Source organism: Brassica rapa, chromosome A07, assembly GCF_000309985.2.
Source record: "Brassica rapa cultivar Chiifu-401-42 chromosome A07, CAAS_Brap_v3.01, whole genome shotgun sequence".
NCBI lineage: Eukaryota > Viridiplantae > Streptophyta > Magnoliopsida > Brassicales > Brassicaceae > Brassica > Brassica rapa.
In genome coordinates, this window is record NC_024801.2 from 822,886 (window position 1) to 844,528 (window position 21,643).

The following is a 21,643-nucleotide window of genomic DNA, read 5'->3' on the forward strand; positions in this document are numbered from 1 at the left end:
AGGGACAATGTTTTCAGTTATAGTCCTTGTCTTAGGACTTTCTCAAACTGTACCGTTCAAATAACTGAAAACAGAAAAGTCTTTGGTCTTCAAGACTTGTAAGCCGCGGGTAATAAATCTTTGTCTTTGTCTAAGACATGTGTAAGCCGAGGGTAATAAATCTTTTTAAGCCGTGGGTAAGGAATCTGTTTTCAGTTATAGTCTTTTGTCTTAAGACTGAGCTGCATGCTCTTATTTGCCATCCCCTAACACCCTTCTCTATACATGCACCACAAACCCATATTCTTGATCCATTAGGGGATGGCATAAGTTTCTTTTAGAGGCAGCAAGGGACATTGTTTTCAGTTATAGTCCTTGTCTTAGGACTTTCTCAAACTGTACTGTTCAAATAACTGAAAACAGAAAAGTCTTTGGTCTTTAAGACTTGTAAGCCGTGGGTAATAAATTTTTGTCTTTGTCTAAGACATGTGTAAGCCGAGAGTAATAAATCTTTGTAAGCCGTGGGTAAGGAATCTGTTTCCAGTTATAGTCTTTTGTCTTAAGACTGAGCCGCATGCTCTTATTTGCCATCCCCTAACGCCCTTCTCTATACATGCACCACCAACCCATATTCTCGATCCATTAGGGGATGGCATAAGTTTCTTTTAGAGGCAGCAAGGGACAATGTTTTCAGTTATAGTCCTTGTCTTAGGACTTTCTCAAACTGTACCGTTCAAATAACTGAAAACAGAAAAGTCTTTGGTCTTTAAGACTTTTAAGCCGTGGATAATAAATCTTTGTCTTTGTCTAAGACATGTGTAAGCCGAGGGTAATAAATCTTTTTAAGCCGTGGGTAAGGAATCTGTTTTCAGTTATAGTCTTTTGTCTTAAGACTGAGCTGCATGCTCTTATTTGCCATCCCCTAACGCCCTTCTCTATACATGCACCACAAACCCATATTCTTGATCCATTAGGGGATGGCATAAGTTTCTTTTAGAGGCAGCAAGGGACATTGTTTTCAGTTATAGTCCTTGTCTTAGGACTTTCTCAAACTGTACTGTTCAAATAACTGAAAACAGAAGAGTCTTTGGTCTTTAAGACTTGTAAGCCGTGGGTAATAAATTTTTGTCTTTGTCTAAGACATGTGTAAGCCGAGAGTAATAAATCTTTGTAAGCCGTGGGTAAGGAATCTGTTTCCAGTTATAGTCTTTTGTCTTAAGACTGAGCCGCATGCTCTTATTTGCCATCCCCTAACGCCCTTCTCTATACATGCACCACCAACCCATATTCTCGATCCATTAGGGGATGGCATAAGTTTCTTTTAGAGGCAGCAAGGGACAATGTTTTTAGTTATAGTCCTTGTCTTAGGACTTTCTCAAACTGTACCGTTCATATAACTGAAAACAGAAAAGTCTTTGGTTTTTAAGACTTGTAAGCCGTGGGTAATAAATCTTTGTCTTTGTCTAAGACATGTGTAAACCGAGGGTAATAAATCTTTGTAAGCCGTGGGTAAGGAATCTGTTTTCAGTTATAGTCTTTTGTCTTAAGACTGAGCCGCATGCTCTTATTTGCCATCCCCTAACGTCCTTCTCTATACATGCACCACCAACCCATATTCTCGATCCATTAGGAGATGGCATAAGTTTCTTTTAGAGGCAGCAAGGGACATTGTTTTCAGTTATAGTCTTAGTCTTAGGACTTTCTCAAACTGTACCGTTCAAATAACTGAAAACAGAAAAGTCTTTGGTCTTTAATACTTGTAAGCCGTGGGTAATAAATCTTTGTCTTTGTCTAAGACATGTGTAAGCCGAAGGTAATAAATTTTTGTAAGCCGTAGGTAAGGAATCTGTTTTCAGTTATAGTCTTTTGTCTTAAGACTGAGCCGCATGCTCTTATTTGCCATCCCCTGACGCCCTTCTCTATACATGCACCACCAACCCATATTCTCGATCCATTAGGGGATGGCATAAGTTTCTTTTAGAGGCAGCAAGGGACAATGTTTTCAGTTATAGTCCTTGTCTTAGGACTTTTATCAAACTGTACCGTTCAAATAACTGAAAACAGAAAAGTCTTTGGTCTTTAAGACTTGTAAGCCGTGGGTAATAAATCTTTGTCTTTGTCTAAGACATGTGTAAGCCGAGGGTAATAAATCTTTGTAAGCCGTGGGTAAGGAATCTGTTTTCAGTTATAGTCTTTTGTCTTAAGACTGAGCCGCATGCTCTTATTTGCCATCCCCTAACGCCCTTCTCTATACATGCACCACCAACCCATATTCTCGATCCATTAGGGGATGGCATAAGTTTCTTTTAGAGGCAGCAAGGGACATTGTTTTCAGTTATATTCTTTGTCTTAGGACTTTCTCAAACTGTACCGTTCAAATAACTGAAAACAGAAAAGTCTTTGGTCTTTAAGACTTGTAAGCCGTGGGTAATAAATCTTTGTCTTTATCTAAGACATGTGTAAGCCGAGGGTAATAAATCTTTGTAAGCCGTGGGTAAGGAATCTGTTTTTAGTTATAGTCTTTTGTCTTAAGACTGAGCCACATGCTCTTATTTGCCATCCCCTAACGCCCTTTTCTATACATGCACCACCAACCCATATTCTCGATCCATTAGGGGATGGCATAAGTTTCTTTTAGAGGCAGCAAGGGACAATGTTTTCAGTTATAGTCCTTGTCTTAGGACTTTCTCAAACTGTACCGTTCATATAACTGAAAACAGAAAAGTCTTTGGTCTTTAAGACTTGTAAGCCGTGGGTAATAAATCTTTGTCTTTGTCTAAGACATGTGTAAGCCGAGGGTAATAAATCTTTGTAAGCCGTGGGTAAGTAATCTGTTTTCAATTATAGTCTTTTGTCTTAAGACTGAACCGCATGCTCTTATTTGCCATCCCCTAACGTCCTTCTCTATACATGCACCACCAACCCATATTCTCGATCCATTAGGGGATGGCATAAGTTTCTTTTAGAGGCAGCAAGGGACATTGTTTTCAGTTATAGTCCTTGTCTTAGGACTTTCTCAAACTGTACCGTTCAAATAACTGAAAACAGAAAAGTCTTTGGGCTTTAAGACTTGTAAGCCGTGGGTAATAAATCTTTGTCTTTGTCAAAGACATGTGTAAGCCGTGGGTAAAAATTTTTGTAAGCCGGAGGTTAGGAATCTGTTTTCAGTTATAGTCTTTTGTCTTAAGACTGAGCCGCATGCTCTTATTTGCCATCCCCTAATGCCCTTCTTTCTACATGCACCACCAACCCATATTCTCGATCCATTAGGGGATATCATAAGTTTCTTTTAGAGGCAGTAAGGGACATTGTTTTCAGTTATAGTCCTTGTCTTAGGACTTTTTCAAACTGTACCATTCAAATAACTGAAAACAGAAAAGTCTTTGGTCTTTAAGACTTTTAAGCCGTGGGTAATAAATCTTTGTCTTTGTCAAGACATGTGTAAGCCGTGGGTAATGTAAGCCGTGGGTAAGGAATCTGTTTTCAGTTATAGTCTTTTGTCTTAAGACTGAGCCGCATGCTCTTATTTGCCATCCCCTAAAGCCCTTCTTTATACATGCACCACCAACCCATATTCTCGGTCCATTTAACAATCTTGCTATAGGAGATGGCATAAGTTTCTTTTAGAGGCAGCAAGGGACAATGTTCCCAAATAAGAATCTGACAGAACACTATAAGATTAGTGTCTGTCTATGATCTTTTTTGGGATTTGAAAAACAAAAACAAAACCAAAACAAAACCAAAACAATGTTCCCAAACAAGAATCTGACAGAACACTATTAGATTAGTGTTTGTCTATGATCTTTTTTGGGTTTGAAAAACCACAAGAACGTCTATAGCAAGAACATTACAAGAACGTCTGTCTAATCTCTTGGGTTTGATAAAACCACAAGAAAACAAAAAGCTTTAAAAGTCCTGTTAAAAGAGGAAAATCGTAGTCAAATAAAAACAGTTCAAAACGGAATCCTGATTTCAAAAATCTCAAAACAAAACCGGGATAAAAGCGCTTGAAAATAAACGGGAAAGTCTAAGGACATACAGAGAAGAGAAAAGACAATCAAAAAGCTGAGTTTGTGCCAAAGGTGTGCAGAGAGAAACAGGACGACATAGATGTTTTTGATTTACCTCAGTTGAGCTATGGGAGAGAACCACCGTAAGAGCACTCCTAAATGTACAACGGCCGGTATCAACTTGAATAGAAATGGTGTCGTTACCTGCAACATATTCACTTTAATGTACATGTCAAAATATTCGTTCTATAACTGAAATGGTGTGGATGTGAACCATACCAGGCTTAGAGCAGTTGTTCCCAGAAGCAGGAGGTACAGTTTGCTCTGCGAATAAACACAAAACCCTTCACTGTTATCACTCCACCAAAAGCAAAATTATGAGCAACCTATTATGGGTACCACACAGTCGGGAAGATATAACCGTAGTTGCACAACACAGTTTCATTTGATTGCTTACCTCAATAAGGTGAAGATTAGATGCTCGACTTAGCAGAACAAAAGCAAATTCCCCAATCTGCGCAAGCGACATTCCAACCTATAGAGAAGAAAACTGTAAGGGCTCTCACTACGAGTAAGGTTTGGAGCAATGTGAAAGCAAAAAGGAAGGGTTCACTTCTTACAAGTACTGCAGTTTTGTTATTGTATCCAAAGACCTTAACAACGATTGCAACGACCACGGTCTTTATCACTATCACCAGTAACACAGCTGCTACCAGAATATCAACATGGTTCCACAAGAAGTGCATATGTATCAACATTCCAATACTAGCAAGGAACAGCGCTGCAAAAAAATTGCGGATTGGTTCTACCTGAAAGGGAAGCACAGGAATGATAAGAAGAGCTCTATGTGGCAAAAAAGAGAAATGCATTTCATAAAGTCACCAACAGATATATAGCACAAAAGACACTTGTGGCATAAGAATGTTCAAATAAAATGCGAAAAGATCCACAAGTCCGAAAGAGTCAAAATTGACTTCTTACTTGTTCAAGAGTATGCTGGGCGAGATCCGTTGATGAGATCATCACTCCTGCCGCAAAGGAACCCAGCTCAAGACTTAGACCGAGCTTGTCACTACACTGAAGAAACCAAAACAATACTGAGTTTATGAACTGAAAATTTGAGATAGCACATGTGCAAAAAGCCAATAGATAAGAAGAACAAAGGATCAGACTGACCCAAGCAACAAGCAAACAAAATGCTACAGCGGCCAACTGGTAGAGCTCGTTAGTCTGTCAAAGATTGACGAACGCTTAAGTTGATAAACATTTTAAAGACCAAAAACGGAAGCAAGTAAAAATATGTGTATACCTGAGAAGAAAGGCTTGTCATAAGTTTTAGAAACCAAGGTACCCAGGTACGTGACAGTACAAACAAAGCAGCCAAAAACGCAATCAAAATAGCCAACCTTGAAAGAAATTACCGCACGGTCAAAAGAAATGAAATATCAAAAACTTGGTTTCACTGAACAACAGTATAACAAGTGAAAAAGGAAGCAGGATATTGTCGACATTTTCACAGAACTTCCAGTAAAATAGAAAACATACGATTTAGCCATGGACAACATTCCTTGAAGGACACCAGATGTGCCACCAAGAACCGGAAGGAGAGCAAAAAGCAAACCCACAGCACAATCCTAGAGATTCATGAAGCCATATATTAAAAATCTAATGAAAGCAACTGTAGGATACAACATACTAATAGCTGAAATCCAGTAGCATACAAAAGAGTAAGCGGAAACAGTAGCCTGTACAAATCATATTACTATGCTATTGTTTGGAGAGTGACTGAGATACCTGAAGGATAAGTGTTCCAACGGTTATCTGGCCATGTAGAGCACTTATGCTCTTTTTTCCATTAAAAATTTCAACACCTGATATAAGAATCATGGCAAGGTAAAAATAACATATGAGGATCACCCCTAAAGAGAAACTTAGGGAAACATAACTGGTACAACAAAAGAAAGAATTTAATACAGTGAGAGCACATGGAGTAAATTATAACAGTTTAGAATACAAAAGTGATCTTAGAATATACCACCGCTGTTGACGACATCGAAAGAAAAGCACCTACGAATATTCCTTCTGTTAGTTTACCACCGCATAACTGCAATGCAATGAAGAAGCAGCCAAGTCAACCCAATGCATTCCTTTTCATGATTTATACACAATAAGCCTAATAACTCATTCTTACTCAATTGCTATTACTATTTACAAACTAGAACATACCGAGGCTGTTATCCCACTCAAGCACATGAACAAAAATATTTGAAGAAGACCTCCTGGAATAGCTACTGCACGAACTACACGAAGCTGCGACCACAAAGTACAATAAATCAATGACTATCTCAAAAGTTTCAAAAGAACAAAGAAACCAGAAAAGTGTAAGAGGGTGGAAACATGCAAACCTTTGCTGCAGAAAATTCTAATCCTAAAGCAAAAAGAAGAAAGATTACACCAAACTGAGCTACTGTTTCAACCTGTGCTACACAAAAGAATATATATATCAAGTCTTGTCGACCATTAACATAGCCAGTCAATCTCTTAATCATGAAAACTTCCGTCGAAATGCAATATGAAGACAAAAAGGAGGAACTTTGAAGAGCTAAAGCTGATGTAAGCTACCTGCACCATTTCACTAACAAAGCTTAACCCACCCGGTCCAATGATAGATCCAGCCAACAGATACCCAGTAATGACCTGCCAAGTAAGTAGTACAGAAATTAAATATGGCCGTCACTGTTCGATGATTCAAAGGCCAACAAAATCAATTCTAAGCTCTTGGAAAGGTGAATACTCAAATGGTAACGGAATAATGTTGAAAGTTACAAGCTCTGCAAAGGAAGCGTGTACTCACCGGTTGACCAGCACAAGCAAATGCAATTCCACCACAAGTAGCAGAAACAATGACGACGACCAAATCTGATATCAGCCTACAAATATATCCAGTTAAGAGAGGCGTCCCAAACAAAAAACGGTTAGGTAGATTCTTACAAATGATAAATGATCAAAGACCTTTCCTTACGAATGCTATATTTACCTTAAATCTAGCTGCAGTACAGGGTACTTGGACTTTGGATTGGACATGATAAAAACGTTGTCCTGGATTGGAATTGAAAATTCACAATTCAGGAATGTTGTCACAAACGGGTAGATAACAGGTGTACATTCTCTCTTAACCAATATATAGTACAATTCTTCAAAGACTATGAAAGCTTACCTTCCTATCTATCAGTCTTGGAGTATCTTCTACGCCATTCTCGTTATCCAAATTAAAGAATGATCTAGCATAAAAGGCACTGATTATATTACCGCCTCTGAAACAAAGCTAGATAGCAGCCACAACTTTCACAAATCGAGTCCAAAAAGGGTAAAGCAAGCATGATTATAAAGAGACTCACTTCTCCTCCTTGGTCTTGGTCTCATTTTTCTTGGGCTTCACTCGAGCAACAGTTTCCAGAACAGCCTAAAGAGCAGAACAAATGGTTTAATAAAAAGAAGGAAAAAAAAAACAAGAAAGACTGAGTAGTGTACCGTCTAAAAGCAATAAGGCCACAAATGAAGTGGCGAAAACAAAGATTACAATTAACCAACCTGCTGATCAGCAACGCTATTATTAAAGCTTCCTGGATCAGGAACTGCAAAAGCAAAACAAGACAAAAGCAATTCACAAACCACTTATTCAAAGAGTTCAAATAACATCTTGTATATCCTCTAGGACGAGACCAGACCAAGTGATATAATCCAAGAGTTTTAAGCACTATGCCATTGGTCAATAACTTTTATCATCTCAATATGCAATTCATTAAATTCTATAAGCCATGAGTAATCTAAAAACTCCAATGCAGATGTGAGCATTAGCTAAAATCAATGATAAATCCCTAAGGAGTAGAATCAATTTTCACCAAATCTAAAACTGAAAACAAAACCCTAGTGTAGCAAACGAACCATCGTTCTGGTCATTCTCCGGAAACTCCTTCTCAAGTGCCCTATCGATCATATCGGCGAAACTGTCCTCCTTAGGTTTCGCGTTCGTCGCATTGGACTCGGCGGCGTTTCCGTTGATCTCGCGTGTGGCAACTGACTCAGTCCCGATATCGGACTCGGCGGAGAAGGCAAGATGGAAACTACAGATCAGGAGAAACGCCAGAAACCTCATCGTTTCCACGGAGATGAATTCGCCGATTTTACACCGCCGCATCTCAGTGACGGTGGTGGCGCGGCGGAGCGATTAAGAAATAGAGAGAGAGAGAGAGAGTGATTGTGAAAGATAGATTCTGCTTCCTTCTTCTTCTTCTCTCTCTTTCTGGTGGTTAGAGAGCGAGAAAGAAAACAGATCGAAGGAAAATTAATTAATACTATTAAAGTAAAAAGGGTAACATTTGCTGAATATGCACATTAAATACGTGTAAATTATATTCAACTGTTATCGTTTTTTTTTTTTTTTTGCTTGTACTAAATAGCTTAATTTTGGTGAAGAAACCAGCAAATTTTCATTTTATTTTAATAAATAAATGATATCTCATTCAACTTTAATGTTACTGAATGATACATGGAGATAATAAATAATACTCCAAGTAAAAATTTTTTAGATTTTTTTCTTGTTCCACAAAAATAGATTTTCTATATTGTTAAGGTATTTTTTTATACTTTTAAAAAACATTAATTGAGAATATTTGAATTGATAAAATTTCATTGGTGGAAAGTTGTTGAAAAGTGTATAATAAAGTAAAAAAAATTAAATTATAAATGTTTATTAAATTATTAATAAGCGTGCATACTATAAAAATTTTATCAATTCAAATATTCTTTTGATCTTACTTTCGGGAACAAAGAGAGTATTCTTTTGATGGTACTACGGATGCTACAACTTTAGGATGGTGCTGTTGATCATCTGGACTAAAAAGGATGACAAAGAGGAATCCCAAGCCCTTAATCTTGAACTGTACATAGAGTGATAGATTACTAACTTAGATTATAGAATGTTTTAGTCATTTATTTTGTTATAGTATATATATAGTTGAGTTGGTATACAATGTTTGCTAGCTGGGCCGGGAAATGTCCAGTGTTTATCAATTGGCATACAGTTGCATATGAGCTGAAAAGCTTTGGAAGTCCAGTTCCTCGGATTCGAGTTGATCAAAACAAAAAGTATATATATGAAGCTGGTTTTTATTATTCTTGATGAATAATTTACACATGTAGTCACGATAAATGCATGGTTTCGTGTACAACTCTGTGATGATAGTACTCTACGTAACACTTGGATCAACTGTATACAATTCTACATGCAATACGATAAGATTTTCAGTAAACTTTGCGTTTACATACTTAACCCTTATTACAACCTTCAAAAGAATATTGTGAATATTAAACTCTAAACCTAATTAATACTCAAACATTTGTCCAAGGAATTTTCACAAGATAAAACAAGTTATATCATAAATAATTTGTACTTGGCTATACAAAAATGATACGTCTTTAAAAAATGGGTATTGTCCCACTAAACTCAATGTGCCGTCACGGTTGAATCCGCTTGACCACCAAAATAGATTTGTCGGTGTGATTTTTATAAATCCCTTATATATTAACCGAGAAACAATACAACATTGTTTTGTAGACACGTGTCACCATAAAAATGAAATTCAAAATTCTTAGAGAAATAGGTTGGTCCATCTTACTTACATTATACTAACTATTAAATTGATAAATAGCGTACAGAAGAATATTATCGCACTTTCCTTAAAAAAAGCTACAAAATTTCCTAATATGATTAACATATATAAAAGAATTAATGATTATGAATAATAAATATTTGATAAGAATTTTAGTATCTTAGCTCTTTTTTATTTAATTTGACATTATTAAAAGATATTAAGCAACCACATTAACTATATAATAAAAACATGATTTTTTTATATGTTATATTTTTAATGGATAATTCTCCTAAACAGACCATTTTCAAGTTTTGATCACAAAAATAGACCATAAGGAAAAAAATGACCAAAATGTTTCATTTAATAGGTAAAAGAACCATAATACCCTAGATATATATATATATATATATATATATAAAATTATAGTTTTAGATTATATTTTTTAAATTCGAACTTTTTTATAATAATTTTTTTATAATTTTTTTCGAAATTTTTTTTAATAAAATTTTAAATCTCAATCTCAAATCTCCATCTCTCAACTCTAAACCCTACGGTTTTGATTAGTTAATCCTAGGGGTATAACTGTAGATCTCTTTAATGAAACATTTTGGTTATTTTGATCCTTAGGATCTGTATTTGTGACATAAACCTTTTTAGTGCTATTCTAGGGTATTTCCCATTTTAATTTTTAAAACGACTATAAATTACTAAAATAGTTAAATGTCTCACACACTAAAATTTTGTCATCAATGGTTTAATTTTTTTGGTGATAAAAAAATACAAATGATCATAAATTGTATGAATATGACTAGACATTCATATTATATTTTAATATTTTTTTAAATTAAATTATATAGCATAGAAAAATACTCAAGTATGATAATTTCTAAATTTGTATTAAAAATATTAAAATCTTATTATTTTAATTTTAAAATTTGCATTCAAAAAATCGCACATTAGAAATTTTGTGTTTATCGTATGAATATGATTCTAAATAATAAATATTTATATTAAAATATACTATATATATATCCATGTCATTAAAATTTAGTTATATACTATATAAAACAAATAAAATAATGTTTTGATTTATTTACCAAAAAAAGTATCATAAATTAGATGTATTGTTTCGATTTATATGCTCACTCTGATTTAATTATATACATAATAAATAAATGAATATAAATAAATAATAATATATAAAATTTATTTTTATATATAACATAATTGTGCGGGTCTTAAGTCATATGATAATCTAGAATACTTATACACTAATCAGCATCCCAACCATTATATAAGAAGTTGTAAAATATGAAATACATATTTATAAAATATCTAATTCAAAACCAAGAGCGCCCATAGAAGTGAGATAGATTTTTAGCTTAATCCCGCTTAGACTCACATGGACTTTTCCATTGTCGGATTGAGCCATCAACCAAACATATTTTAGCTGAATTAATTTATTCTATTTCTCGAGACTTATTAATTAAACAATTAGATAAAAGAAATGTTATTCCTCAAATCTGTTTTCAAGTAGGTGAGTAGATCGAAACCCAGAACAACCTCTTTTTTTTTGCTTAAAACCCCAAGAACTACTTATAGACCTAACTTTAACAACAACAATACAAAAGAAATGTACTAAGCACACAATACAAAACGAAGCATGATGGTCTAACTAACTCCAGCGAATATAACTTATGAGCGAGTGGTAAGGAAAAACACTTTCCTTGTAAAGAAGAAAGAAAATTCACATTAATTAGGTTAGAAGAAATCATAAAAGAAAATTCAAAACTTTTGATCACATGGTTGTGTGGACTAAACTTGGACTTTTCTTTAATCATATAGTTCATTTTTCATTTTCAAGGAAGATCGATACTTTTACTTATGTTCTTTTTATTTAATTGTAATGACACTCCCAGAGTTAAAAACCAGTATTGAAAGAAGCAAATGGTTTTGCCTCTCCAAGTAGGCAACTATGCCTCCCAAAGAAAAAGAGACATCATGCTCACTCCATGCCTATAAATACTCCTCAAATCAATAACTTATCCATTCAAATTGTGTCTGAGAACAAAAAGGCAAAAAAAAAAAAAGAAGAAGATGGGTTTAATCAAAGAGAAAGAGATGGAGATTCCAGTCATTGATTTTAGTGAACTGGATGGAGAAAACAGAACCAAGACTATGTCTCTTCTTGATCATGCATGTGATAAGTGGGGCTTCTTCATGGTATGTACAAATCTTTATCCACAAATCAAGTTCTTAAGTATGCATATGTAAACGTTCCTAGATCCAGTTCTAGTGTAGACCCTTATTAAATGCGGGCTGATGAATTTTCAGGTTGATAATCATGGAATTGATAAAGAATTGATGGATAAAGTAAAACAGCTGATTAACTCTCATTATGAGGAGCATTTGAAAGAGAAGTTTTACCAGTCAGAGATGGTCAAGGCTTTGAGTGAAGGCAAAACGTCAGATGCTGATTGGGAAAGCACTTTCTTCGTTTGGCATAAGCCGACTTCAAACATATCCAAAGTCTCCAACATTTCAGATGAACTCATGTAAGTAACTAAAAAAATTATATATCCAAATTTTTACCAATTTCTTTATTTGGACAAAGTTTTTACCATTTATATGTCTTGCCTATTATAATTAACAATGTGTGGGGATGAAACTTATATTGCAGCAAGACAATGGATGAATATGTTTCTCAACTGCACAAGTTTGCAGAAAGGCTCTCTAAACTCATGTGTGAAAATCTTGGTCTCCCTCGAGAACACATAGTGAATGCGTTCTCCGGTATAGAAGGTCCAGTTTTTGGGACAAAAGTGGCTAAATACCCAGAATGCCCTCATCCGGAGCTCATTAGAGGGCTGAGAGAACATACTGATGCTGGAGGGATCATATTGCTCTTGCAGGATGATCAAGTGCCTGGTCTTGAGTTCTTGAAAGATGGGAAGTGGGTTCCTATCCCACCATCGAAGAACAATACCATTTTTGTCAATACCGGTGATCAAGTCGAGATATTGAGTAATGGGAAGTACAAGAGTGTTGTACACCGTGTGATGACGATGAAGCAAGGAAGTAGACTGTCGATAGCTACATTTTACAATCCAGCTGGGGATGCCATAATATCTCCAGCTCAAGAGATGTTGTACCCAAGTGGTTACCGATTCCAAGACTACCTTAAGCTTTATTCAACCACTAAGTTTGGAGACAAAGGCTCTAGATTTAATACCATGAAGAAAATGGAGAATGGGGATTCCGTCTAGGATGCATCGCCTGAACGTAACGCTGCTTTTGTATTTCACATGAAACTCTATTTCTATTAAAACTTTGTCTTCTTGTTGTGTTTCTTTCATAAAGGAATAACAATTATGCCAGGATCATGCTGATTCAACTATTTTGCTTTGTTAAGAAAAAATAACTCTTTTTACTCAAGTGATTTTGTACTAGGCAAGTCGTTGATGGCAACTTTAAAAACATTAGTTTGAACTTTGAAGGTCTTTTATATTGTACTTTTATTTTTAAGGATGTCCTTAAGATATTAGTATGTTTTGGCTAAAAAGTTATATATCGTTTAATTCTGTTTATCTTTTAAAACAACAAAAACACAAAAGATATTTCATGTTAAGCGATAATTCAATATGATTAAGAGAATGATAACCTAGTTAGTAATTAGTAATTACCAACATCCGTATGGTCATAAAAGAGAACCCAAGATAATGAAAAAAAAATGTCAAACCATAAAACTTGGACAATGGTGAAACAAAAACAGTTTTTATTTAAGTTTTCGTAGGATCAAACTCCCACGGCTGCTTCTTGTAATAGCAGACCACAAACTAAACCAAGTGGTCTTATTTGTAGCAACTTCTTTTTCTTCACCTTTTAACTTGGCATGTAACTGAGCAAATTCCAGCAAATTTTTTTTTTTTTTTTTTGCTTGTACTAAATAGCTTAATTTTGGTGAAGAAACCAGCAAATTTTCATTTTATTTTAATAAATAAATGATATCTCATTCAACTTTAATGTTACTGAATGATACATGGAGATAATAAATAATACTCCAAGTAAAGATTTTTTTAGATTTTTTTCTTGTTCCACAAAGATAGATTTTCTATATTGTTAAGGTATTTTTTTATACTTTTGAAAAACATTAATTGAGAATATTTGAATTAATTAAATTTCATTGGTGGAAAGTTATTGAAAAGTGTATAATAAAGTAAAAGATAAATTAAATTATAAATATTTATTAAATTATTAATAAGCGTCCATACTCTAAAAAATCTTACTTTTGCGAACAGAGAGAGTATTCTTTTGATGGTACTACGGATGCTACAACTTTAAGATGGTGCTGTTGATCATCTGGACTAAATAGGTTGACAAAGAGGAATCCCAAGCCCTTAATCTTGAACTGTACATAGAGTGGTAGATTACTAACTTAGGCTTCGAATGTTACGAACTGCCTCGCTCCGCAGTTAACAGTAACAAAAATCTCTACATATACTATATATCTATACGTTTTTATAACTGTTAAAACCGCACCGCAATTAATGTATGTAGCGGCTAGAGGCTTGTTCAAAATGAATCCTCCAATGATTATAGTGCCTAAATCCATTGAGGAAGGCATCGAGACTTTGCTCGAGGTTCCTAGAGCTAAGGCACAATCCTGTTAGCTTGGACATAGGAGGACAACCTCTAGCATCCAACTACCCATTGCCGCCCAAGGTTTGTGGTTTTTTTTTGTGTGTGTTGTTTGGTGGCATAGTGATACAGTAGCTTCATCAGGTGTCAGTAGAACCATGAGGAGAATTCTTTCAGTGGAGTTGGCTTTTGAACCAAAGATTGTATATGTGAGAAAAACATCTAAAGTTAAAATGTGTCAAAGGTTACGACATCCTCATTCAAATAGCTAATGATAACATGGGTTTGTCAGTGTTGGTTCTTCTCGGTAGATATATGCTTAAGTTCCGTTTCTTAGGTCAGCAAAATGGTGCAACGACATCTGACATGAGGGAATAAGTAGGTGGGGGATCTCACGATATCTAAAAATCATTATTTTGCATTTTTTTCTGAGAGCATTCTGATTAGCTACACCGTGTGTTATCCTTAGGCTATGCTCTATTATTGTCTTGGTGCGTCACATTCTCAACTTGTAAACTAGAGTGTTCATATTTTTGTTCTAGGGTGGATTGTCAATGTATGTAGCGGCTAAAATTTTCTAATCTTTTATATAGTTTCCTTGTAAAAGGTATCTTATTGCTTGGTCAAAGACTGCTGGCATTATGATACCAGTTAGATTCATCAGGTGTCAGCAGAAATATGAGGAGCATCCTTTCATTAGAGTTGGCTTTTGAACCAAATATTGTTTATATGAGAAAAATCATATATTACCAAGGGGGTATAGGAGTCCAGCATCCAAAAGCTAGATTGTGTTAGGTTATAGTGTCCTCATTCAAAATTGTGTTGGTTCTTATCGGTAATCATATGCTTAAGTTTCGGTTTTCAGGTCAGCGAATAATGCAACATCATCTGACATTAAGGAGTAAGAAGGTGGGCTCGTAAGATATCTAAAAAAGGTTTCTCTTAACAACCTCAGTATTCTCTGAAGATTGTGGGCTTAATCCACTTCAAGATTCTGCAAACGAGACTGCTTCTTCCATGAGGCAAGTGTCTATTGTTTTCTCTGATATGTCGTCACTCTTTTGTCATCATTGAGGTTTAGGCCCTTGACAGAGGCAAAGAGGCAAGAGAAGGAGGACGTTAATTAAACAATTAGATAAAAGAAATGTTATTCCTCAAATCTGTTTTCAAGTAGGTGAGTAGATCGAAACCCAGAACAACCTCTTTTTTTTTGCTTAAAACCCCAAGAACTACTTATAGACCTAACTTTAACAACAACAATACAAAAGAAATGTACTAAGCACACAATACAAAACGAAGCATGATGGTCTAACTAACTCCAGCGAATATAAGCGAGTGGTAAGGAAAAACACTTTCCTTGTAAAGAAGAAAGAAAATTCACATTAATTAGGTTAGAAGAAATCATAAAAGAAAATTCAAAACTTTTGATCTCATGGTTGTGTGGACTAAACTTGGACTTTTCTTTAATCATATAGTTCATTTTTCATTTTCAAGGAAGATCGATACTTTTACTTATGTTCTTTTTATTTAATTGTAATGACACTCCCAGAGTTAAAACCAGTATTGAAAGAAGCAAATGGTTTTGCCTCTCCAAGTAGGCAACTATGCCTCCCAAAGAAAAAGAGACATCATGCTCACTCCATGCCTATAAATACTCCTCAAATCAATAACTTATCCATTCAAATTGTGTCTGAGAACAAAAAGGCAAAAAAAAAAAAGAGAAGAAGATGGGTTTAATCAAAGAGAAAGAGATGGAGATTCCAGTCATTGATTTTAGTGAACTGGATGGAGAAAACAGAACCAAGACTATGTCTCTTCTTGATCATGCATGTGATAAGTGGGGCTTCTTCATGGTATGTACAAATCTTTATCCACAAATCAAGTTCTTAAGTATGCATATGTAAACGTTCCTAGATCCAGTTCTAGTGTAGACCCTTATTAAATGCGGGCTGATGAATTTTCAGGTTGATAATCATGGAATTGATAAAGAATTGATGGATAAAGTAAAACAGCTGATTAACTCTCATTATGAGGAGCATTTGAAAGAGAAGTTTTACCAGTCAGAGATGGTCAAGGCTTTGAGTGAAGGCAAAACGTCAGATGCTGATTGGGAAAGCACTTTCTTCGTTTGGCATAAGCCGACTTCAAACATATCCAAAGTCTCCAACATTTCAGATGAACTCATGTAAGTAACTAAAAAAATTATATATCCAAATTTTTACCAATTTCTTTATTTGGACAAAGTTTTTACCATTTATATGTCTTGCCTATTATAATTAACAATGTGTGGGGATGAAACTTATATTGCAGCAAGACAATGGATGAATATGTTTCTCAACTGCACAAGTTTGCAGAAAGGCTCTCTAAACTCATGTGTGAAAATCTTGGTCTCCCTCGAGAACACATAGTGAATGCGTTCTCCGGTATAGAAGGTCCAGTTTTTGGGACAAAAGTGGCTAAATACCCAGAATGCCCTCATCCGGAGCTCATTAGAGGGCTGAGAGAACATACTGATGCTGGAGGGATCATATTGCTCTTGCAGGATGATCAAGTGCCTGGTCTTGAGTTCTTGAAAGATGGGAAGTGGGTTCCTATCCCACCATCGAAGAACAATACCATTTTTGTCAATACCGGTGATCAAGTCGAGATATTGAGTAATGGGAAGTACAAGAGTGTTGTACACCGTGTGATGACGATGAAGCAAGGAAGTAGACTGTCGATAGCTACATTTTACAATCCAGCTGGGGATGCCATAATATCTCCAGCTCAAGAGATGTTGTACCCAAGTGGTTACCGATTCCAAGACTACCTTAAGCTTTATTCAACCACTAAGTTTGGAGACAAAGGCTCTAGATTTAATACCATGAAGAAAATGGAGAATGGGGATTCCGTCTAGGATGCATCGCCTGAACGTAACGCTGCTTTTGTATTTCACATGAAACTCTATTTCTATTAAAACTTTGTCTTCTTGTTGTGTTTCTTTCATAAAGGAATAACAATTATGCCAGGATCATGCTGATTCAACTATTTTGCTTTGTTAAGAAAAAATAACTCTTTTTACTCAAGTGATTTTGTACTAGGCAAGTCGTTGATGGCAACTTTAAAAACATTAGTTTGAACTTTGAAGGTCTTTTATATTGTACTTTTATTTTTAAGGATGTCCTTAAGATATTAGTATGTTTTGGCTAAAAAGTTATATATCGTTTAATTCTGTTTATCTTTTAAAACAACAAAAACACAAAAGATATTTCATGTTAAGCGATAATTCAATATGATTAAGAGAATGATAACCTAGTTAGTAATTAGTAATTACCAACATCCGTATGGTCATAAAAGAGAACCCAAGATAATGAAAAAAAAATGTCAAACCATAAAACTTGGACAATGGTGAAACAAAAACAGTCTTTTTATTTAAGTTTTCGTAGGATCAAACTCCCACGGCTGCTTCTTGTAATAGCAGACCACAAACTAAACCAAGTGGTCTTATTTGTAGCAACTTCTTTTTCTTCACCTTTTAACTTGGCATGTAACTGAGCAAATTCCAGCAAATTTTTTTTTTTTTTTTGCTTGTACTAAATAGCTTAATTTTGGTGAAGAAACCAGCAAATTTTCATTTTATTTTAATAAATAAATGATATCTCATTCAACTTTAATGTTACTGAATGATACATGGAGATAATAAATAATACTCCAAGTAAAGATTTTTTTAGATTTTTTTCTTGTTCCACAAAGATAGATTTTCTATATTGTTAAGGTATTTTTTTATACTTTTGAAAAACATTAATTGAGAATATTTGAATTAATTAAATTTCATTGGTGGAAAGTTATTGAAAAGTGTATAATAAAGTAAAAGATAAATTAAATTATAAATATTTATTAAATTATTAATAAGCGTCCATACTCTAAAAAATCTTACTTTTGCGAACAGAGAGAGTATTCTTTTGATGGTACTACGGATGCTACAACTTTAAGATAGTGCTGTTGATCATCTGGACTAAATAGGTTGACAAAGAGGAATCCCAAGCCCTTAATCTTGAACTGTACATAGAGTGGTAGATTACTAACTTAGGCTTCGAATGTTACGAACTGCCTCGCCCCGCAGTTAACAGTAACAAAAATCTCTACATATACTATATATCTATACGTTTTTATAACTGTTAAAACCGCACCGCAATTAATGTATGTAGCGGCTAGAGGCTTGTTCAAAATGAATCCTCCAATGATTATAGTGCCTAAATCCATTGAGGAAGGCATCGAGACTTTGCTCGAGGTTCCTAGAGCTAAGGCACAATCCTGTTAGCTTGGACATAGGAGGACAACCTCTAGCATCCAACTACCCATTGCCGCCCAAGGTTTGTGGTTTTTTTTTGTGTGTGTTGTTTGGTGGCATAGTGATACAGTAGCTTCATCAGGTGTCAGTAGAACCATGAGGAGAATTCTTTCAGTGGAGTTGGCTTTTGAACCAAAGATTGTATATGTGAGAAAAACATCTAAAGTTAAAATGTGTCAAAGGTTACGACATCCTCATTCAAATAGCTAATGATAACATTGGTTTGTCAGTGTTGGTTCTTCTCGGTAGATATATGCTTAAGTTCCGTTTCTTAGGTCAGCAAAATGGTGCAACGACATCTGACATGAGGGAATAAGTAGGTGGGGGATCTCACGATATCTAAAAATCATTATTTTGCATTTTTTTCTGAGAGCATTCTGATTAGCTACACCGTGTGTTATCCTTAGGCTATGCTCTATTATTGTCTTGGTGCGTCACATTCTCAACTTGTAAACTAGAGTGTTCATATTTTTGTTCTAGGGTGGATTGTCAATGTATGTAGCGGCTAAAATTTTCTAATCTTTTATATAGTTTCCTTGTAAAAGGTATCTTATTGCTTGGTCAAAGACTGCTGGCATTATGATACCAGTTAGATTCATCAGGTGTCAGCAGAAATATGAGGAGCATCCTTTCATTAGAGTTGGCTTTTGAACCAAATATTGTTTATATGAGAAAAATCATATATTACCAAGGGGTATAGGAGTCCAGCATCCAAAAGCTAGATTGTGTTAGGTTATAGTGTCCTCATTCAAAATTGTGTTGGTTCTTATCGGTAATCATATGCTTAAGTTTCGGTTTTCAGGTCAGCGAATAATGCAACATCATCTGACATTAAGGAGTAAGAAGGTGGGCTCGTAAGATATCTAAAAAAGGTTTCTCTTAACAACCTCAGTATTCTCTGAAGATTGTGGGCTTAATCCACTTCAAGATTCTGCAAACGAGACTGCTTCTTCCATGAGGCAAGTGTCTATTGTTTTCTCTGATATGTCGTCACTCTTTTGTCATCATTGAGGTTTAGGCCCTTGACAGAGGCAAAGAGGCAAGAGAAGGAGGACGTTAAGATCTTCTTAAGTCGTTGGTCTTATTTTCCATCCACTAATGGCTTTTTTATGGGTTGTTGGTCGTTAATTCCAATCAAACAAGTCTTAAACCTCCTACATTTTCTTTGTCTCTGTCCAGACATTAGTAACCGTGGGTAATGAATCTGTTTTCAGTTATAGTCCTTGTCTTAAGACTTTCTCAAACCATAACCATTCAAATAACTGAAAACAAATTCTCTCAAGCCGTGGATACTAAATCTTTGTAAGCCGTGGGTAAGGAATCTGTTTTCAGTTATAGTCCCTGTCTTAAGACTTTCTCAAACTGTACCATTCAAATAACTAAAAACAGAAAAGTCTTGTCTTTAAGACTTGTAAGCCGTGGGTAATAAATCTTTGTCTTTGTCAAGACATGTGTAAGCCTTGAGTAAGGAATCTATTTTCAGTTATAGTCTTTGTCAAAGACTGAGCGGCATGCTCTTATTTGCCATCCCCTAACGCCCTTCTTTATACATGCACCACCAACCCATATTCTCGGTCCATTTAACAATCTTGCTATAGGAAATGGTATAAGTTTCTTTCAGAGGAAGCAAGGGACAGTGTTTTCAGTTATAGTCCTTGTCTTAGGACTTTCTCAAACTGTACCATTCAAATAACTGAAAAAAAAAGTCTTTGGCCTTTAAGACTTGTAAGCCGTGGATCATAAATCTTTATCTTTGTCAAGACATGTGTAAGCCGTGGGTAATAAATCTTTGTAAGCCATGGGTAAGGAATCTGTTTTCAGTTATAGTCTTTGTCTTAAGACTTTCACAAACTGTACCATTCAAATAATTGAAAACAAAAAAGTCTTTTGTCTTTAAGACTTGTAAGCCGTGAGTAATAAATCTGTCTTTCTCAAGACATGTGTAAGGCGTGGGTAAGGAATCTGTTTTCAGTTATAGTCTTTGTCAAAGACTGAGCGGCATGCTCTTATTTGCCATCCCCTTACGCCCTTCTTTATACATGCACCACCAACCCATATTCTCGGTCCATTTAATAATCTTGCTATAGGGGATGGCATAAAGTTCTTTTAGAGGCAGCAAGGGACAATGTTTTCAGTTATAGTCCTTGTCTTAGGACTTTCTCAAACTGTACCATTCAAATAACTGAAAACAGAAAAGTCTTTGGTCTTTAAGACTTGTAAGCCGTGAGTAATAAATCTTTGTCTTTGTCAAGACATGTGTACGCCGTGGGTAAAAATCTTTGTAAGTCGTGGGTAAGGAATCTGTTTTCAGTTATAGTCTTTTGTCTTAAGACTGAGCCGCATGCTCTTATTTGCCATCCCCTAACGCCCTTCTCTATACATTCACCACCAACCCATATTCTCGATCCATTAGGGGATGGCTTAAGTTTCTTTTAGAGGCAGCAAGGGACAATGTTTTCAGTTATAGTCCTTGTCTTAGGACTTTCTCAAACTGTACCGTTCATATAACTGAAAACAGAAAAATCTTTGGTCTTTAAGACTTGTAAGCCGTGGGTAATAAATCTTTGTCTTTGTCTAAGACATGTGTAAGCCGAGGGTAATAAATCTTTGTAAGCCGTGGGTAAGGAATCTGTTTTCAGTTATAGTCTTTTGTCTTAAGACTGAGCCGCATGCTCTTATTTGCCATCCCCTAACGCCCTTCTCTATACATGCACCACCAACCCATATTCTCGATCCTTTAGGGGATGGCATAAGTTTCTTTTAGAAGCAGCAAGGGACATTGTATTCAGTTATAGTCCTTGTGATAACCCGTCCTTCGGGATAAAATGGTCGAGCAAGGGAAAGTCAGAATCTGGAGCCAAGCTTTTGGGAGATTACATATTTGGAGTAATGTTGAGTTTTGATCACACAAAACTTAACAAGGTTCGGAGAAGACAGAAGATTGGTCGAGCATCAACTTGATGATCGAACCGCGGGCGGTACGGGCCAACCGAGAAGTTCGAAGTAGGATGTGGTCGAAGAATGGATCGTGA

The 21,643-nt window shown here is 35.4% G+C and overlaps 2 protein-coding genes, 1 long non-coding RNA gene and 1 pseudogene across 3 annotated transcripts; 3 read left to right on the top strand and 1 right to left on the bottom strand.

Annotated features, from left to right (window-relative positions):
- Positions 1–586: 586 nt before the first annotated feature.
- Positions 587–21,030, top strand: LOC117126763. Its single transcript, XR_004449567.1, has 3 exons — positions 587–637; positions 14,482–14,484; positions 20,713–21,030. It is a non-coding gene; the product is annotated as an uncharacterized LOC117126763 (long non-coding RNA).
- On the bottom strand, positions 3,389–8,187 carry LOC117125724 (annotated as a pseudogene).
- On the top strand, positions 10,635–15,999 carry LOC117126758 (1-aminocyclopropane-1-carboxylate oxidase 1-like). The gene is made up of 4 exons (XM_033275802.1): positions 10,635–11,866; positions 11,978–12,198; positions 12,324–14,490; positions 14,574–15,999. Exons 1-3 carry the CDS (start codon positions 11,741–11,743, stop codon positions 12,907–12,909), a joined length of 933 nt encoding a protein of 310 aa, XP_033131693.1. The 5' UTR covers positions 10,635–11,740; the 3' UTR covers positions 12,910–14,490; positions 14,574–15,999.
- Positions 15,915–17,407, top strand: LOC103828296 (1-aminocyclopropane-1-carboxylate oxidase 1). The gene is made up of 3 exons (XM_009103906.3): positions 15,915–16,134; positions 16,246–16,466; positions 16,592–17,407. Exons 1-3 carry the CDS (start codon positions 16,009–16,011, stop codon positions 17,175–17,177), a joined length of 933 nt encoding a protein of 310 aa, XP_009102154.1. The 5' UTR covers positions 15,915–16,008; the 3' UTR covers positions 17,178–17,407.
- Positions 21,031–21,643: the final 613 nt, after the last annotated feature.